Here is a 21372-nt window from a genome sequence, read left to right on the forward strand (position 1 = left end):
GTACCCTGATGAAAATTACATTTATTCTGATGATATCGAATTGGAAGTTTTATGTTGGCTAAAATCACCCTCACTAAATTGTGCTAGATAGTCTGTTCCAAATTCTAAATGGGACTACAAGAGGCAACTTCACTGTCTTAAACAAGTTGATAGTCTCTAATAGAAGGTCTACATAGAACTCAGGCCAAATATATGGAAGCTACATTTAGTTATGACTCATACCATAGCCACTATGAAGAGATAATTTACACATAAAAACAACAACAAAAAAATCTGGCCCAGCCTGGTAGGTGTTCTTAGTCCCACATAGCCACCTACACCTGGTGGGGCAAAGGGAGGACAGAGATTGTGACCCAATGCGGGGATCTCTACAAAATGAAAGACAAACACATGGCCAGAAATTACAGCAGCCCTTCAATGAATGTCCTGTGGACTGGAAAGCTGTCAAAAGGTGTCTCTTACCCATCACTGCTTTGGTGAACTCTGAAAACAGCTTTGCATTACTTTATCTGAGGGGCTAGTCAGAAGAATGCCCTCAACTAAGACGATGGGTGGTGACAGTACTAAAAGGAATTTGAACTCTGTGTTTTAAACACTCTGATTTGACTACAGCTACTGTCACTGTTTTTCACACCAGCACCAGGATCAGTGATTTTCACTATTATCAGTATTTCTTACCTTTCTGAGCCCCTAGAACTGCATTACTTATCACACAATTCTTGACAGAGCCATTGGTTCCATCTTCCTGCCTGCCTCCAGAGCTATTTTGGCTAGGGGCAGATTAGCTGTGAATATGGTACATTTCCCCTTACCTGTTTCTGGTGTACAGCAAGCTGCCTCCCATTCTGGTCAAGTTCTTCTCACTCCCAAAAGCTGCCAACAAAACCATTAGACTGCGCATGCAATTAGTAAAAATTAAGAGTTTCCCTTCCATCAAGGAATTATAATTTTTTATCACTAATTAAACAAAACCACTCAATACAGAACATGGAAAGCGTTACTTCTTTTTAGGTTTGAGAGTCCTCTGCTGTCCTGGCGGATCCTGGGGTATATCTGCCCATATTCAATATTAAAATAAAAAGTAGTGATGTACGCTGATTATTACAGCAGGTAGATTGTCCAGTCCTCATTTTAATGGTCTCGTCTTGATTTCAATCACAGATGTACCCCTGATAGAGGGAATCAGAACCCAGTGCTCACACCTTTATGACTTATCAGTACATCAGAATGCCAGGTGGAAATACATACAGATTCTTCATTGCACCAACTGCACACGTGCAGGCTCTCAACACAAACTTAGCAATGTAAATCCAGCTGTACAGATACAACACACTCCTCTGAAGCCTTATAAAAATACCAGTGCAACATAGAGCCATTTTACAAAACAATCATCTTTATAGAAAGGTATTTTAGTGGTATATGCTGAGGTAAATAATAAAACCAGACCCAAGAGAGGGCATGACCAGTGTTAAGGAGAACTCCGGATGAAATTTGGCCAAAAGCCTGTTTTATAAAAGCTAATATTTACCTACCAGTTACGATTCCTGGTAAGGTGCTTATTGCTGTAATACTTCAATATTATTCTTCAGTTTACAAATTGAAAAATATATGAAATTAGATCTGTATGAATGTTAGGTATTAGCTGTCACAAATTTAAAAAGGCATTGTACCAAGTTTTTCTTAATTGTTTACTAACCAATTTGATTGTAGCAGGTAAATAAACTACAGCATACATTTTACCTGACACCATGCATCAAAATCACCATAAAAACTAAGTTTATCAAAGTCCAAGTCCACAAGGAAAACATGAAAAAGTGCAAATTATGTACCCAGTATTTCTGTCACAGCTGTTTTTTCTTAATATGGCATGAAAAAGGTTTACAGCATATATTAAGAAAATTCTTACAAGTGCTCACCTCAATGTTTATATATACAACATTTTGCTCAAAGTGCTCACTATATGAAAAAAACTGATTGGATAAAAATATTTAAACAGTGCTTTCTGAACGTTCAGGGAAAATTCATATAATACATCAGTCCCATTCGTTTTCCTCTTCCCTCAGTGCAATGAGATGCAGAAGTCACATCAACTTCATGAAAACTTTGCTTGCCACATTGCCAGAAAACCTCAGTTACAGTGGCATTCTTGGTGTCCCATTGGGAGTGGGTCTTTTATTTTTTTGTAGGTGGCTTTGATGTTTTCGAGATCTTACTACTTTCATTCTTACTTCAAATACTTCTTGTATGGCTTTTCGAAAACAATGGAAATTGTAGTCTATTAATCCTACAGAGACACAAATGTTTTACATATTAATAAAGACATTCATAGAAATAAAGTAATGAAAACATTGCTTATATTCTATGTTTAGTGAAATACCATACTCTCTGTCTGGAGCTCATTTTCAGTGTCCAGGAATTTTTTTCTGTGCTAAGCAAAAGCACATTTGAGAAATACAAATAATTCAGTAAGCATTACAGCTTGATACAATGTCTGCTACTATATATACTGGTATGTTTTAAGAGAAATCAAATAGAAGTTCATTGGCAGATAACAGATCCTTAATTTAATAAAGGGCTTTGAAGAAGTGCTCAGTATACTAGAAGAAAAACTGAAATCTTTCATAAAATATGGTGTCACTTTGGAAATCTATTTTACAGAATAACTGTGATAAAAATAAGTACCTTCTATTAATCAAGAAATATTTGGTTTTTGACAATACATAAACTTTGAAATGGATACTTGAGAGAACTATTACCAAATCTCACCCAGCTGTACTTCATCTTACACTGTAATTAAAAAGTAACACAATAGACATGCTGTTAGATTAGATACTTACATAATAGGCAGATAACATTACCATGTCAGTGGGCTGAATATAATCCCACAGAAAAGCTGTAAAGCCATATTGGTAGTCAACTGGAAGATTTACTGAGTGCTACAATTCTGTAACACCACAATACAATTTTAGAATTTTGGTACTGAGCTCATGACCTCATTTAATATTAATGCCATAAGCTTTCTTAACTGAAATACTGCAGCATTTTCCATTTCAGTTTCCCTAAGAGGAAATGAATATTTTTAAGTGGTTTAAATCGACCAGGTTACACTTTGGTTTTTTTCCCAGGAACCATTTTCTATCTTCCTATAGTTCAGGCAAAATATTACTTGGAATTCATGAGGAACAAAAAGCTCATCTCCATTATAATACCAGAACTGTACTGCAGAAGAGTGAAGGCTACCAAGTGTCCCAACTATGCAGACACAACAACCTCACACAGTTATGGACAAACCCTAAGGGATGTTTATTCAGCATGGTGTCTTTCTGAAACAGTGTTCTTAGAAAGTGTGCAGAAATAACACATCGTATGCTTTCTACAGAAAGCAACTGCATCCAACACTCATATGCAATAAAGGTGGTAGAGGTATGGAAGAGACATTTGACTTGTTTAAATTCTATCAAAAGCTCACCAGGCTGTCAAACAGCCCAGCAGAGATGGTACAAGTGCTGTGTTCACAGCACACCAACACTGACAGGTGAAATTACTATCACAAGATGGGGCACAGGAGCCCAGATGGCAGCTTGCTCTTCCACTGCTGAGTTTTGGTCTCAGGACACGTCACAAAGACCAGCAACTCAGTGAACATCATACTGGTGGGCAAAGAGGTCATGAACTAAGGGCTCAGTATTGACTTTGACCAAAAAGATGGCAAAGAAATGTTGTGCACTTTAACTGCAAAATTAAAGCACTCCTAAATAAGACTAGGTCCTAAATATGCAATTTCTCAAAAGCTTGCTTTCAGATATAAGAAAAGCAAGAACATTCTATCCGTCAGTTTCAAAACTTTTCCCTTGGCTGTGGCAGGCAAGCTGTTCCAAATGTGTATGCTGGTGTCAACAGGTACAAATCAGTGTCAGACAATATAAACTAACACAGTCTACAGTTGCAAGTGGAAGCTTTACTGCATTGGATGTAAACTTTCAAATACTTTCATATCAGAAATTTGTCAAATACGTTTAGGATTTCATCCCATCTTAATGCCTGCACAAGTACTTTCATCCCTTTAAAAATGTTATATAAGCTTTATCAAGCTGTACTTACCTCAATATTTATGATGCAGTTAGAAACTTATCAGCTAATGACAACCTCAGTTATTCATTAACTCATTAATATAAGGGAAAAAGAATGCAATACTAGAAAAGGGAAAAATACCTTTTCTCTCAAAGCTTTCTTCTCTGACAAAACAAACAAGAGCGAGGAATTTTGTCACCTCTTTTAAATAAAGGACAGTTGTATTATTCAGTTTTATGATTGCCATTGATTCTTTGTCATAAGGGGTTCCAGTGCCATCATCTTTAAGCCTAAAGAGCAGTATTCAAACAAACAAAAAAGAAAAGACACCAGATTAGTTAACAAAAGTACTGCTACATTGGTTCTCTCAGCAAAGAATCTCAAACTTTATGAAATCTTCCTTTTCATCTTTCAGGCAGACTCTTCTTCAAACTACACACTAGTAAATTAAGAAGACAAAGAGATTAAATTGTTTAACACATCACACACCAAATCTTAGATCTGGGGCTAGAAATCAGGTGGTTTGACTGCCAAGTGCCTGAACTGGAACCTTATTTTTTCCTCAGTAAGTTACCACCCATTTACCACAAGGCTGCTTTTTTTTTAAATCAGTGCTTTATATTATGACTTATCAAAAACATATGAAACAGTAGGTCTGTACTGATAACTCCAAACCCAGTAACCTTGCTTGAGTGGTAGCAGCTGACTGATAGTTTAAGACATCATGAGACTTTCCTCATGAGATGTTTGCTTTTGCAACATCATATTATGAAAAGAGATTTCTCCTTCACAGATGCTGTGTCATGATGATCACTGTATTATGTTTTTGTACATCATTGTAACATTGTAATTTTATCCTCATTCCTGAATGCACACACAGATATTGTTAAATTGATTCTTATCACCAACCTCCCAGAACAATTAGTCTCAGTAATATAATAAAGTGGCAACTTCCACAGATGCTCCAGGAACAGAGGACAAAAAATTAATTGTAATATCATCTTTAGTCTGTAGCTAAAAAATGGCAAGCAGATCTCTGGTGATAAAGGCTAAATGGCTACACAAGCACAGTGGCAGAATGATATTTTGTAAATAAAGAGCCCCACAAATGGTGTTGTACACATAATTATTAAATGCACACTCTTTTGAACTACACAGCAGATTCTTGCTGTTTACAAAAATCAGCATTCTTTATTTTATACCTCTGTAAAACAAGTTCTAACACAGCTACTGAAGTGATGACTCCAAAATCTGAAACATACAGTAGAATATACAAACTTTAGATATTTTAGGTAAAGTATTCAAGTTTATTCCAGTGCTTATTGCACATGTGCACCAGGACTCTCCCTTGTACCCCCTTCCAGAGAGCAAAAAGTCTACCAGTGGTACAAATGCAAAGCTAGCCCACTGGCCTCCAAATGTAAGCATCTTAGTGCACCAATTCTTAATGTGCCCCTGCCTTTCCCAGGAATGGCTGCCATTACATTTGGCCAAGGGCCCAGCCACTGAACACATAATTTGCAAGGAGATGTACGTGCCAGCCCAGGAGATTTCCACTTGCTAGTGTACAAAAAGGGGAAATTGAAAAAACCCAGGAAGGTCATAAAGGGAATAGAGGACAGAGAACTGAAGTGAGAGTGAAACAACTCTCTGAGGCTATTAGAGGCCACTGGCTATTAAATAAAACTCAATATGGCCCCACTTCTTTTTGAAACAGGAGGTGCCTCTCTGTTGATTTCATCCCTAGGGAAAAAAACAATGAGGTTTCCTTTTACTTTAGGTTGGTTTCTTCTGACTTCTTCCTCCAAATAAAATTATTAGCATAGAAATAGGAAGATGCTCACAAAAGAGACTGAACAGGGAACAATGCTTGTTTCTGAGAAGGATCAGTCTCTCAGAAGCCAGCCATCTCCTCCCCTGCCGGCAAATTACCCATTCTAATTATTGTTTACATCCACATCACTGGAATTTTGAGGCTATTCAGATGCTCAGTACACAGCTTTATGGAAAACATTCACAATTTACTTACCCATATATACAAGAAATGTCAATCACAACATCTATCATATCACAGCAGAGCTCGTAAGTTTGCATATCCACTGGAGTGCTGTCTGTTGCAATATAGATCTTACTGACTACATCAAATAAAAATGCTTTTTCAATCCCAGAATTCTATTCAAGAGAAGAAAAAAAGAAAAATAAAGTGGAATCCATGTTTTCAAATTAACCCCAAGCTTTTCTGTTCCCTTACTTGCCTGTTATACAAAAAGTCTAGGCTAAAGAAATTAAATTGCAATCAAGCTCATTTTGAAAGAACTGTACATACAGCACTACTGTATTTGTAGCAAACAATAATGCTCACAAACCTTCCAATATTTTCTGCCTCTGAGCAGACATAATGACAAGTGAAACTCCCAAACTGCTCAACCTGGAGAAATTTCTTTTAAGTGGAAAATGAGGGAGGGCAAGGGGGGAGCAGAAAAATCTTCCAAGTTCAAGATTTTGGTGCTTTAATTGTAGCAACAGACATAAAATAAAGCTGCAATCTAAAGTTATTCTAAGTGGGCATATGAGAAGATAGAAACAAGAGAAAGAAAACACTGATGGGCAAAGAAGACAGTATTGCTCAGGAACTGATTTCCAAGGAAATTTTTCCATTGCAGTCTGTAGCTGTTCTAGTGTCTGGTTCTGTAGAACATCTTTTAGGATCACAGGAGAGAGACCAGTGTTGTGATGGTGCCTTCAGGTTTTACATAGCACTGGTAGTTAAAGCCATGTTTAAAATGCTAAGGCTTGCTAAAATGATGACAGCTGTGTTCCTGTGATCCTGCCAAGCTGATTAAGACACTCTCCATACTGGAGATGTATCGTATTCACAGCTCTGAGAAGCTAGCCAGGAATGCTAGCTCTTACTCTTTGTGTAGATAAAGGTAAGCTGCCATAAGCCTCTGCTTCCTGGAAAAAAAAAAAAGGGTACTTCTTAACTGAAAACAGTAGCCTTGCTGGCTGATGTCAAAGGATTACACCTGCACACCTGTCCCAACATGAAAAAAGGGCAATTTCCCAGAATTGCTAAAGCACAAGCTATGAAATACTCTTCCATCTATATGGGAAGACAAGCAATTTTCTCCATCCAACTGAACTGTCTCCAGAAATTCCCATTTTAACAGGGTTTGGGACTGCTGCCACAGTAGTTCTGTAACCACCAAAAACCACACTGAAAATCCCTAACGAGTTTTAATAGTTTCAGCTTCTTTTGTACAGTTAGAGAACTTTTTCATTTTTCTTCCTTCTTTCCTAAGTCAACTGTTTAACACATAGTTAAATAACTAAAGTGACTCTCCTGCTTTCCATATTTCCTGAAATAGGAAGAAAAATTTCCAACACTAGATATGCTATTGAACAATGGCCAGCAGTATTTTGGGCATTTTCTCCTTAAAGAGGTGTCATTCCTCCACCACTGCACACAGAGCTAAGGCTGCAAACATCCATTAGTAATAACAGAGTATAGAGGTGAATTTCTTGTATTTCATAATGGAAAAACTCTGAGTGGCCTATTTCAGTAAGTCAGTAATAAAAAAATATTAAAAACAAAGTATACACTGTGGATACCTTAGGTAAATGGGCCGAAGCACAGAATGTTCAAGGAGAGTCTCAGAGAAATGGGTTTGTTCAACCTGAAGAAGAGAAGACTTACTGCTATCTACAAATAACTAATGTAAGGGTTCAGAGAAGCCAGAACCCAGCTCTTCTCAGAACTACAATGCTGAATGACAGAAGACAAAAGGCACAGGCTGGAATTCTGATTTGATAAAAGAAAAAAAAAATTAATAGAAGAGTGGTGAAGGATTGGGAACACGCTGACCTGAGAGTTTGTAATGTTTCCATCTTTCCAAATGCACAAAGCTGAACTGGACCCAGCAATAACCAACTTGCTGTAACTGACCTGACTCTGAGCAGCATCTGATCTCTAAAGGTCTCTTTCAGCCTTCAGGGCTCTATCACAGAATCAAAGAAATTCTAGGTTGGAAGAGACCTTTAAGATCATCGATTTCAACCCATGTTCTAACACCTCAACTAGATCATGGCACCAAGTGCCACATCCAGTCTTTTTTTAAACTCTTCGAGGGATGGTGACTCTACCACCTCCCTTGGTAGATGATTCCAGTATTTGACCACTCTTTCTGTAAAATACTTCCTCCTTGATTCTAGCCTGTATCTCCCTTGGCGCAGCTTGAGACTGTGTCCTCTTGTTCTGTCTGTTGTCGCCCAGAGAAAGAGGCCGACCCCCAGCTCACCACAGCCACCCTTCAGGAAGTTGTAGAGAGTGATGAGGTCACCCCTGAGTCTCCTTTTCTCCAGGCTAAACAACCCCAGCTCCCTCAGTCGTTCTTCGTACAGCTTGTGTTCCAAGCCCCTCACCAGCCTCGTTGCTCTCCTTTGGACACTCTCAAGCATCTCAACGTCCCTCCTAAAGTGAGGGGCCCAGAACTGGACGCAATACTCCAGGTGAGGCCTCAGCAGTGCTCTATGAGTCTATGTTCTTTGAGCACAAAGAACAAAAATGTATGCATATTTAAGCTGCTTGTTCTGGCCACATATGGGAGTTCTGTAATTTTATTTTTTAAATAGTAATTCTGACAGCACCTCACACAGTTCAACAGATGCTGTCAAATAAGATTAATTACAAGACTCTTTTGAAATATCATGTAAGTACACAGCTATAAGTCATTGCCAAAATTGTATTTGAAAATACAAGTCATTTCAGACAGAAGAAGCTGAAACTTGAGCCCTGCAGTGTCATTCATGAGAAGTCAATTACCAAGTTTTGTATTACAAAAAGAGAGACATAGCAACGATTTCAGCTGTACAGATAAGATGCACTTTAAATTATTAAGATGCCAGTGACAATATAATAACATTTAACAATGAGAAGTGATTTTTTCATCTCAGAGCTCTAGGTGCTGCAGCCTGCCTGTACTTGCAGTGACATTTCAGAAAGTTTTCTGAACATTTGCCAAGAACATCTTGAGACATTCTGCCATGCCAGCAGTTACACCTGCTGGTTAAGGGCAGAAATTGGTCTCTTAAACTATGCTTGTTTTCAATTGCAACTGATCCATTGTGGTAGGACCTGCTGAGAAACTGCATATATTTGCTTCTTTAGAACTTGTATGGTAACAGAAACCTCTGTGAAATGGATGGACTGCCAGGAGTAGTAACCACTAAATTTATCCACATGCCTTCCAATATTTCATCTGCCAGGGTTTTTAGTACAACTGTAACTGAAAAGTCAAAGGATTTCCCAGAATTTTTGTGTAGCAACTACTCAACACTCCACCCTCCACCTGCTACTCCTAGCCCACAAAAGAACCCAAACAGAAATTATAGAAACAATAATAAAGAGTCATTAAAACCAGGAAAAGGTGGATTAAAAGTAATGTTCAAAGAGACATTACATCATTAATGCTTAGGGAAAATTACAATAAGAAATCAACTGTTTCTGTTACTGGAGCTGGTGGGTTCCTTACTGAATGAAAGGCTGCCATTGATTAAATGAGAGCAGGGCCTGAAAAAACACCAGTTCTCTCTGCCACAACCCTACAGTCTGCAGAGAAGATGCAACATGTGCTAAAGGCATTCTGAATTGATGTAAGAATATTCCATGGTTAATCTGAACCAAGAGAGCCATTGTGAAAAATCTGCAATGAATATATGAGATTTTATTTTGGATAGGTAAAAACCATGAGGTACTTGAAATTCAAACCATGTCTCTCAACTATACGGGGTGTGATGATGTAGAAGACATCTAATCCTTAAATAGAATAGGTTCAGTAAAAGTGGTAGTATTCCTCCAATCCTAGGACAGGTAAGCAGGCCTATCTTTTTCTGTCTTTAATGTATGAAAGTAAGCCAGAATTTGGCCCTAAAAAGCAACTCTCAAAAGAACTTAAGAGGATATTGCCAGTCACATCCAGTTAGCAATGAATTTTGGACAATTATTTAAACAGGCATTACATCACACAGCAGATTTTGCAAATTAATTTTTATCACTACATTTGAATTTACAGATTACAAAATTTAAATCATTAAATGATCAAAACCGTATATAATTTTATTTTTACTATAATAATTGTTTGTCTTAATACGTACTTTTTAATATCCCTCAAAACAGACCAAACAACCTCAAATGAAAATACACTTTCCTATGTCACACATCTTGATTGGTTAATAAGGTCACAGTAATTAAGAAACAGGCATCCTTCTATATGAAGCTGGTGTGTTATCAGATAAGATTAACGTGGATTTTTAGTGCCAGTTATTTAATGACTTACAAGCCGTTACATTAAAGAATGCAGCACCAGTATTATCACACTGATGGCTCCTCAAACATGCTCACACACTGTGGCGTTATAAACTGGGGAAAAAACCTGCTGTGAACTTAAGAGTGATCACAGATCTATTTTTGTAATCGTCAGCTTTTTGTGTTGGAATTCTCCGTGGCATAAATGAAAGCACTTCCTCGTGAATGCGCTGAAACTGAAAAGTAGAACACGAACACACCCCCGCCCTGATATCTAACACATGGGCTTCCTGAGATAAGGCGTGACCAAAAGCCATGCCAAAATTTGTTGCTACTAAGTTGCCAAGGTAAAGAGGCACCCCCTAACTAATTGTATGCAGGAGAACGATGCTTAATCTTCCTGTGGTTGCAAATAATCATTCTGAGTCTCTCTGTTTGCAGACAGAAGATACTTGTAAAAACAGCAAGCATACTGAGGACATAGTGATGCAGCTACACATGACCCTAGGTCACTTAGAAACTGGAGCAAAAAAAGAGTCTGAGACTTTTTCCATACTGAAGAGGGGAAATAGCACACCTCCCTCACTTTTCTGGACATCCCATTTGTTTGAAACACTTTTTCTTCCTTACAAACTATACCTAATATTGTAGGTGTGATTGGAGCTGGGCGTTCCAGACACATGAGCAATTGTCATCAGTCATTCAGGAAGCTGCCTGTGCTCAGTTCATGTGGAGATTCTACAAACCCTTCACCAACTCCAAACAGTGAGGAGACTCCATACAGAAATCTGACTCACAAAGAGTGACAGGAGTGACTCTGGCACAGGGAAGACTATTATTCAGCTAGCTTTCTCTGAAAGACTGTGTGCCAAAACCACTATCTAATTGCTCTAGAATTGTTGTCATCATTTCTTCATTACCTCTCTGCCATGGAGTTTTGAGACTACATGATAATAACTGGTATACAGTCCAGCTGTTTTGGAAGAAACAGGTCTTTGTAGCAAACTATTAATTATGACACTGTATAAATGTGCTGTTTAATAGTAAGGGAATAAGTTTTGGAATGACCTTCCTCTATTCCTAGCTTTCCCTGTCACATCCAACTTTTATCTCTCTCCATTTCCACACTGAGAAACCATGAAGTCTAATTTTATCTTACAAGCTGTTGTATGATATTAAATAATTTCTTATGTCAAAATCACAAGAAGACACAACAAAGTATCTTGCTCGGAAATTGAAGCTTCAGAAATTAGTGCTGGATGCTAAGCACAAAATTAGAATATTATGAGAAAGGGTGCAGTTTTCAGAGCCACTATGACCTGATATAACGACCACTAAAATAGGGAGTTTCCCCTTTTCACAAATTCTCACTGTGCTCCCCTTCACTCACTGCCCCATGTTTCCATCTCTTACCTTGTGTCAGAACAAGAGCGTGTTGGACTCCTCCATCACCTGCTTTAAACTAAATTAAGCAGTGCATAAGTGCATGGTATAGTAACCTCATGAGGGAACAAGTGAGTGTCAGAGCCAGTAGGAAGGAAAGGGAGGGATCAGACATACAGGAAGAGTGGAGCAAGCAATTTCTTCCCCAGTGGTAACAAACCACTAGATACACAAAACTCCCTAACTGGCCTCCAGAGTAACTATGGAAGTGGTGAAAGTTGTGTGGAATCCATGTCTAAAAATTTCATGACATAAGATGATCTTCTTAAGCTCAGTAAACTTTCCAATACAAAATAAAATTAATTCAGGGAACCACTACAGACAGCTCCCCATAGGAGGTCAGACTCGATGATGTTCCTTTAAATATTTATTCATAGAAGGTTTAAGTGCAACTTCAACATATACATGCAGCACAGACTTTTGCAACATTCAGACTGATGCTACAAGCAGAAAAGTGATGGCAGCTAACCCACTTCATGTGACTCAGGAAATACTCTGAGTATCTCAGCAGCTCATCAATGCTGTTTAACAGATAAGGAGGTGAGGCCAAGCTGAATGGGGGTGCATTTCAACTAAGTTCTGATCATTTCTCTGAGAGTTCACATTGCTCATGATCTCTAAGAAGGCAGTGAATAGAGTATCTAAACATGCATGTTGGACACAGCCAGATCTACAGACAAAGGACACAGTAAGTACTTACTGAAATAAAGATGTTAAGCAGGTTTTCCAGTGTTGGGAGCTGTGGAATCAGTTTCTGTACCACTTTGCTAAATGCTTCAAATATAGAATGATCATATATGCTTGTCAGATAAAAGCTGGAAAAAAATGTCACCACATTTTCCTTTTAGCCACATACTGTGAACATGATGTACCTTTCACAATATGAGTGAAATAAAATATTGTCAGACAGTAAGTGCCTACACTAATGCAATTACCCCCTGTGATCAAAAGTCATGATATGACTGAAACACAGGACTTAGTCTCTATACTAAAAAACCCCCCAGCCTGAACAGTGAAATCTAGACCTCAATGTAGAACTTTTTAATGCAACTCCCACACTGGTATTCTTACAAAAATATTTATCAAATTTCAGGAGAGGAGTATTCTTCCAAAAATATTTATCAAATTTCAGAGGAGTGTTACTGAGTATGCCTATTGTGATCTACTTTTTGAAAGCTGTGGACCCATTTATCAGTGCAGTGATGCAGTTGAGTAGCTAAGAGCTCTAAAGAGCTGGCATGTTCATGGAGCAGGCCTCTCATTTTAATATATTTGGCTTTAAAGTGCTCAGAAAGCCATGACAACTTGATGTCCTCTGGTTCCCAGCCTGCAAAGTCCTCTACTTGTCACCATTTACTACATTAACCCATTTTACCAGAGGGCACAAGGCAAAGCTACAGCACAGGTCTTCCCAAGTGGCTCTGAGCAGGCTGCAGCAGTGAGGATGAGTGACTGGCACAGGGCTTGCAAAGGAGGCAAAACTGATGTGATGCCATATACACTTTATGGCCTGGAACTCTACTGGTTGTTGTCACTGTCCAAGCCAACTTATTTCAAGACAGCAACTGCAGAAAAACCTGATAGTATTCTGGCATGTTCGTCATGTGTTATTAAGCAGCTCTCCATCTTTCCCTTCTAGACAGCAATCAGAAATAGGATACTTTGGCTCAGGTCAAATACAGGATCTCTGATTATCCTTCATATATCAAAAGCATGTTGCCTGCTAGTTCAAGGGGACAGAAAATAGTAACTTGTCAAATAAGCTGCTCTCCTCTTTAGCATTCACTGCACAGCAACTTTTCTCACCTGAGGTGAATCTTCTCCAATCCAGCATCTGCAAGGTCATCATTTGCCCTCTGGTGAATATCCCTCTGTGTTTCAATCTTATGGTCATCAGATAAACCATCCACTTTATGGATAAAGATTTCAAAGTTGATATCTGGATTCACTTTATAGGCTCTGGTCACAGTAAGATGCAGCCGAGCTAATGCTTCCATATAATCATCCTAATAAAGGAAAAAGAAGAGCTACAACTTGGGAAAGTACTTAAAAATATATATTATACTTAATGATACTTATTTTTAAATAGTACTACAGCTCAACAGCAGCTTGATTTTTTAATGTTTTATAAGTAGAAGCCTGAGCCTACATCCAGCATGTGCACCAATCTCATGCTGTCAGCACTTACAAATCTGAGCAAGAACCTTGAGATGTTAAAACAAATTAGTTAACTTCCAAACACACTGCAGGGAGAGATTAAAAATAGCCAAGCTGCTCTTCAAGTTTTAATCATTTCTTTTAATGTGTGTTTGTGATGTAGATTATTTATTTGCTTTGAAAAACCCTCCCATTTGTCTATTGCTGAAGAAAGAAAAAAATAGCTTAAAGCCCCTTTTTTTTACCTGAGAATCAATAACAAATATCAGTGCTCCAGTGCCTCTGAAAATCATCTCATAATCAAACGTAGGGTCAAAGAAATCAATTTGCCCAGGAAAATCCCATATCTGAAAGTTGACAAAGGAGCTGTTGGAAACATCCTCTCTGCAGATCTTGTTTGTGCTCTCCAAGAAGAGAGTCTCATTCGGCGACATTTTGTGAAAGACAACTTTCTGAATGGAAGACTTTCCACTTCTTCTCAATCCCATGAGTAGGATTCTTGGCTTAACTTCAGTACTGAAGGGATCATTGAAATCCAAAACTGAATAAAATCACACAAGAAGAAAAGGAATATACTATGGCAATATAATTAGTTACTGCCAGATAACATGCATTTGATATTTATTTTCATGAAATTTTTATATTAATTTATGCAAATGTATCCAATGTTTAGGCTTAGAGAGCAGTGCTACAGGCATTTTGACTTTAATTATTTGCCCCTTAGGGTATACTATCAGAAAATCTACTTCTCACCTCCAAGACAAACTGCAGAAGGTTTGACTGCTCTGTTTCTATGTGAAAAATCTGTTATCACACATAGACATCTTTAAATAACTAATTTTACTCTAATTAACACTATGCCACATATATTCTCCTTTAAAAGAGTATCATCTGATAACAAATACCCTTTCCAGCAGATAGCTACATCACAATGCTGGAAGAACAGAGTAAGACTCTGTTAAATACCTCTGCATGATCTTTCTACCTGAGGGCTGCCTTTCTCTAAAATCAATCAACCAATAAATAAACTAATAAATGAAATCACACATGCAAGGAGCTACAGGAAGAGTTCAACTCAGCAGGCACACAGTGCTTCTATGTTCCTTACTGAGTAAGCAGTAAGCAGTACTGAGCTCATGAGGAGTCCTTTCCTAAGGTGCTTAGGATTTCACTTGCTGCTCAGCAATTCGTGTTACAATCTGTAAAGGTCTGTTATCCAATAAATAAGATTACAGCATATCATCTGCCTATTTGCAAAACAAAGGCCTGGGAACACAGGGGTTTCACTGTGTTACCTACTCCAGTTTGAAACTGGCACTACTTTTTCTGGTGCTGATGCAGTTATATCAGCATCAAGTGGTTCCAACAGTAAACTATGCTGTTATATCTCTAAGGACATGAATGTATAGCTACCCATTCCTGGACACACTTTAGCTTCAGGTTATCTCTAATCAAAACACCCAAAGACATCTAAATTGCTGCATCTAGTTGGCCTACAACTTTGAAATGTCCTTTGGTGCTGAGGTGAAATGGCACTGCCTTATATGTAAAAAGCTTTGAAACACCTCTGTGACTCTGCAGTGTCAAACACAAGCAGCATAAAAAAAGGAGTTGTCAGTGCTAAACCCACAGAGTACAACTCAGAGTACAGAGAGGTCAGGTTTAAAATACTGATCACACAACAGGCTAAACATACTATCCAGTGAGGTTTGGTAGACCTTCTATCCACTGCACCACAGACTATTCAGATCATACTTCGTAGCACAACGTAATTGCATTTCTTTTTCTTTTTTCTGCTGGGATAAGTTTTGAATTGCAAAACTTATCTGGCACACATTTATTCACATGCATCATTCCTGAATATGCCCTGCATATGTGGTCAGCTTTACTCCCAAAATATGAAAATCCAAAACAAGAAATCTCAGTAACAGTTTGAACCTGAAAATTTATTACACAGTCTTATGAGCCAAAAGAAGATGGAAAGCTTAAAGGAATCCTTTGCCTAGGAGCACGTTTTGCACGCAGGGGTGGTGACCACATCTTGCATCTTCTTGTGTGCCTGAAGCCTCATTTACAGCTTTCAGAACCAAAGGAGCAGGGTATGTCTGCCAGGAGGGTACAGAACCGTGTCCAGGTCTGTTTGTGCCTCCCAAATTTGAGTGACAGAGAAGTAGGGCTTCTCAAACTGAAGATATTGCAGTGTTAGCATAAAACATCTCCTGGCACCATCTACTGGCTTGTGAGAGGTTGTGCCACTCAGTGCAGGTCCGTGTCACCAGTGACTGAAGAAGTTTCCAACTCATTATCCGAGGGATCCTGTCCATTTCAAATGCAATTGAAAAACCGTGGCAGGTATTACCCCTTACTGTGTTCTTGTCAATTATCACACATGAACACTGCCAGGCAGGAACATGTGCACAGGGGAAACACTTCCAGACAGAAGAGGGATAGGTAACTCTGTAAGAATCTCATCCAATAAACACAGCAATGGCCACTTCTGCTGATCTACACACAACAAATTTACGAACTAAGAAACTGAGGTTAAGGTGCTCCTCTACTCTTCCCATCATCTTGAACAGAGGTAGTACTCCTGTGGCTGGGAGAAATGTGCCTACAATACTTCACAACTCCAGAAGAATAATAAACATTTGCTCTAAGATGATGTAAAGATATTTTATATTTTGGGAGTACAGCCTTGTTAATAAACCAAACCAAATATGCAAGAGTCAATGGTGTATACTCCATCTCCCTCTGCTTTTTGGCCATGAGAAGAGAAAATTATTTATTCAAAGCTTTGTCAAGACTTTATAAAAACACGTAAAGAACAGGCTTCAAGTTGAGGCTTTATTGCATGCTTCAAAAAAATAAAAAGCCTCCCATTTGCTCTGTATGCAACTGAACTTACAAAGTCTCATCTACCATGGATTTGTACTTTGTGTCCCCTTCCTCTTCCCACCACAAAAACACCAACTTCCTCCTGTATGTCTTATGACATCTCCTCCAAATAACAGATACGACATGCTGTGGCTGATCTGGAGCTCAGCACATTTCAGTTGGCTACACTGTGTGCACATGTCTGCCAGCTGCTGCCACAGTGAACGCACAAAACTCCTCACTTGTCCCCCTGAGGACACTTCATTTAGCTTTCTCCTCTCTTCTGAATACCAGTTTTCCTCAAACTTGTGGTTATTACCTTTGAGATGTCTTTTGTTCAGACTTGGTTGAAGGTGGACAGCAGTTTCCAAGATTCTGACCATTGATGAGACAACCAGAGGACAAGCTACATACCTGACTCCCTTTTCTTGAGAAACAACCTAAAACCCCACACATATCTGAAGAAATATTTTAAATCATTTGGGAGTTTTTACGTTTTGGTATTAAATAATTCCAGGTTAGATTTTAACTGATTGTAATGCTTAATAGCAGGAAATTGCTTTCTATTAAAGCCATGCTAAAAAAAAATACAGTTGCAACTGCAAACAGAATTAGCGATGAGAAGAATGAAGCTCTTCTGCTAGTAGGACTGTTACTTAGCTTTTGAAATCCTGCCAGTTCAAAGACAGGGAAATGTAAGAGTATCATCCAAACCTGACGAGATAGCAAGGCTTCTACAGCACTTCCCTCTCAGAGAGAGTTAAGAGATTACCTTATATGTAAAGGAATTGGACGATGCTTTGCCTGCCCACATTCCTCTGCAGGAGTACATGACAACTCCTTTTTTAATTTGCCACAGAAATGCCAGTAGATGTATCACTGCAACTTCCCAGACTAGGTTACTGAGTGAGATCATAATATGCCCAAGAGAAACACTAAACTCTTCTCTGTTCTATAATGGGAAAGATAATTTTCCCTATTGTGAGATGCCACACATTTCCTGCTTCATTCACTTTTGCAAAGAGCAAATGTTTTAAAACGCCAGTCTCTAATGCATATCAACAGCCCTTCATGTTTCAACTTTTCTAAGCAGCCATAAAGAACAGAAGCCATGCTGGTGAGGCCATTCCTTTGAAGTATTCACAAATTTAACTCAACAAACCTAAAAGCACTTTCCCCCAGAAAAGCACTCCATTCCTTACAGAACCTCTGTTAACCACAGCTGTGTCCTTGCCTGTGGAGTGTTTTGCATGCATTGCAACATGCAGGAGAGCACAGCTCCCAGGAGTTGAGAACAGCATGCAGCACTCCCAACCTGCCTCACCAGTACACAATGAATACTTTAGTATCTCCTTTATGCCATTAGATATACAGAGATAACTTAAAGCAGTTTTTGAAGCCTATCCTGAGTAACAGATCAACTGCAATTAATTGTCAAAGCAGGTGACAACCCGTGCTTTGTGGGCATATGGGATGGGGATGCCACGTTCTGTACATCCCACCAGCTTTCAAACATACAAATGAAACATCACAGCTCATCTGCTCAATTCAAAAGGAATTATTTTGCTCATGTTACCAACTGCAAGGTAACAAGCCTCTTAGTCTAGGTTTGAACTAATACAGCTAATGATGATTTTTTTCCCCACTAATTCAGTTATATTAAGTTTTAACCATTTCTGCGTAAAGGAGAGGTAGCAGTTCCATTCAAATTTCTACTCTTACCTTCAAAGCCATTATTCCTGCAGCATTTCCAGTACTGCTGTGACTGTGGTATTTGCAGCACTTTGGACTGCTGTCAAGACAATGCCCTTACAAAACACTGAACATCCTCAACGCTAACAGATGGCCTGAGACTAAAGGGTTAACAGAAAAAGCCTGTATGCCACGAAGAAGGGTGTTCAGCTACTGGGAGTTCATAGACATTGCAGAAACACCTGGTGGAAAGAAATTCTTGTGGCTACAGAAAAAACTCAGAAGTGTCTCTTCCAGAAGATCAGGTCCCACGCTGCCACAAGAGCAGCACTCTGCAGGGCTATGTCTTAAAGCCACTTCCTTGGGACACTCTGCAGAGAGCTTTCTGGCTTCTAAACAATTTTAAATTGCATCTCTATAAAAAATATGACTAGGCTTTATGTAAATTTAAATGTTTTAAGGTCCCAGAATGACCCTAAGTGTAAACAAAAGATAAGAGCCATGGTTTCAGCCCTGAAGCTGGAGACACTAACCCAGTATAGGATGAGGGACGATATATGTGAAATTTTGAAATCTTCTGCATATTTACAAGAAGAAATTATGCTTTTACTTTTAAGCCTGGCTTCTCTCTTTTTCAATGTAACAGCCATGCATTGAAGCTGGTCTTCTTATATTGCCCTTTTCATTTTTTCTTTGTGGAAAAGTGGAGGCAGTGACACTGAATTTTGGACTACTTGCCATACAGAGCCAGGAAGAGAGGACAAAAAAAAGGGGAAAGCCCCCTGCCCTGCAGCCCAGTGTTATACAAAACACAGACCCAAATCCCAACTCCCTCCAGTTCAGATGCTGTCTGCCTCTTTCTCTGAAGAATTCAAAATGAAACAGAAAACCAGGGAATCTGGACAGTTAAAATGTCCAGATTGTTTTAATCCTGTGTAGAATAGTCCCTGCATGGACTGTCTTCTTCTGCTATTCAGATGTAAAGGTTTTTTTCTGTTAAGCACAATATCCTGGTATTACTGTAGAGAAGCAATTGCAATTTTTAGCAGTCTAACAAGTTCCTATTCAAAAATATCCAAATGAATTTGTCTGAAGACAGTATATGGGTTACTTCTCTACAAAAAATACTAAGTTAGTGTAGCACTAAAGAATCACATTAAAATTTATCCTCTTTGCATCAAAATAAAGGCAATTCTTTAGCAGGTTCAAGTAAGACTTTATTTAATCTCAGTTACAGGTCTTACAGTCCAACATTCCTATAGCTTTTAACCATGAAGGCTTATACTCAAAGCACTGACTCTCCTCTACTCCCCAAAATTACATTAGTCAATGCAGCACCTCCCATGGCAGCCTGGAGGACTGGGCCTTTAAGGAGAAGAGTTCTGCACGCTAATATCGAAATAGACTTAAAGCATGTGGCTTTTTATTATGCTCTTATAAAAAAGCACTTCTTTTTTTATCCTGTGATACTGAGAGTTCTCCAAGCTCCTTTGTGAAATATGTCTCAGAAGAATGAATTCAGGCTCTGAATGAACGCAACAGGCTCTGAGCTGGCATTTCCTTTTTCTACTGAATGAGACTGCTTTTCCTGGTAAGCCCGTCCTTCTCAGCATCACCATTCCTACTGACACGGACATGCAGTGAGTAAGGCGGCTCCCCACAGGCACAGACAGACGGACATTTAGCAGAGCCTGCCACTGTGGGACTGACACTCGCAGCTGCGGAGCAGCCCCGGACACAGAGCTGCGTGTGGCCGCTGCCTTTTATAGCGTGACACCCAACCCCCCACCCTGGGACACTCGGGGCACATCATCAAGCTGTGGCCTCTAATAACTAATAACTCTCACCCCAGACTGGAAGAATACTGATGAGAAATCACACATACACACACACACACACAAACACTCTTTGCCTGCACTCCCTTTGCCTCCTCCCTCTTCTCCCAACGCTTCCTGCTACCTGTCAGCCTTGCCCTGCTCCTTCTTCAGAGCTCCCTGCACCCTCTGACCCACCGAGCACCCCGTCCCCGTCCCGGCCCTTCCCACGGCACCTCCGCAGCATCCTCGCTCCGCCCGGATCCCAGCGCCCAGCCCCGTCCCCACTTGGGCCTGCCCTCCCTCTGGACGCCTCGTCTTTCCCCGCACCGCTGGCCCCGGCTCCCCTCGTGTCCCAAACCCCGCGGGGCGCCTCGCCTCCTCCCTGACCCACATCCGCGGGCCGCCAAACCTCACCTCCTGGCGGCGGCCCTGCGTCCCCCGCCACCGTCCCGGCCTCACCCCGGCCCCCGCCCCGCCTCACTCCACACCCGCACTCGCTGCCGGCGCTCCTCCGCAGACCCCTACGAGCCCGGTGCTGCCCCTCGGCTCTCCGGGAGCAGCCCCAGCCGCCGCCCCCGCAGCCCCGCGGCCGCCGCCCCGGCGCTCCCCGCCGCCCCCGGTGCCGCTGCGGCCGCCGCGAGCGGCACTCACACGCCTCATCGCCGCCGCTCTCCGCGTCGCCGTCCGAGAAGGACTCGGCCCCGTCGGCGTAGCCCGCCAAGCCCACGATCTCCTCCTCCTCTTCCTCCTCCTCGTCCCCCTCTTCCTCCTCCTCCGGCAGCTTCCTCGGCACCTGGCTCATGCCGGCCGCGCTCCTGGCGGGGCTCCCGGCCCCTCTGCCTGCGGCAGGCTCGGGGCGCGGGGGGCGCAGGTCCCGCGCTGGCGCCGCGCCCGCCGCCGCTCCCCTCCTTCCCCCCGCACGGCGCTGGCGGAGCGCGGCGCAGCTGCCGGCGGGGCGGGCGGGGAGGCGGCGTGACCCGCGTCACCTGACGCGCCCGGTCACGGGCCGCCGGG

At 40.6% G+C, this 21372-nt stretch overlaps 1 protein-coding gene across 1 annotated transcript; it reads right to left on the reverse strand.

The window, feature by feature from the left end:
• Positions 1 to 933: 933 nt before the first annotated feature.
• RRAGD (Ras related GTP binding D) lies at positions 934 to 21198 on the reverse strand. Its single transcript, XM_063153007.1, has 7 exons — positions 21010 to 21198; positions 14221 to 14516; positions 13625 to 13824; positions 12519 to 12633; positions 6101 to 6243; positions 4213 to 4361; positions 934 to 2284 (listed from the first exon to the last, which is right to left on the reverse strand). The coding sequence occupies exons 1-7, from the start codon at positions 21158 to 21160 to the stop codon at positions 2133 to 2135; spliced, it is 1206 nt and encodes a 401-aa protein (XP_063009077.1). The 5' UTR covers positions 21161 to 21198; the 3' UTR covers positions 934 to 2132.
• Between the last annotated feature and the right edge of the window lie 174 nt (positions 21199 to 21372).

This window comes from Melospiza melodia, chromosome 3 (assembly GCF_035770615.1).
Source record: "Melospiza melodia melodia isolate bMelMel2 chromosome 3, bMelMel2.pri, whole genome shotgun sequence".
In the NCBI taxonomy this organism is placed as follows: Eukaryota; Metazoa; Chordata; class Aves; order Passeriformes; family Passerellidae; genus Melospiza; species Melospiza melodia.

Bases quoted from the DNA above. Each gene is read 5' to 3' on its own strand.
- RRAGD (XM_063153007.1), bottom strand. From the start codon at position 21,160: ATGAGCCAGGTGCCGAGGAAGCTGCCGGAGGAGGAGGAAGAGGGGGAC. The intron at 6,244-12,518 runs GTAAGTACTTAC...TCTCTTGAATAG, and splicing joins TGCTTAACATCTTTATTTCA to AATTCTGGGATTGAAAAAGC. The intron at 4,362-6,100 runs GTAAGTAAATTG...ACTGCTCTTTAG, and splicing joins GACATTTCTTGTATATATGG to GCTTAAAGATGATGGCACTG.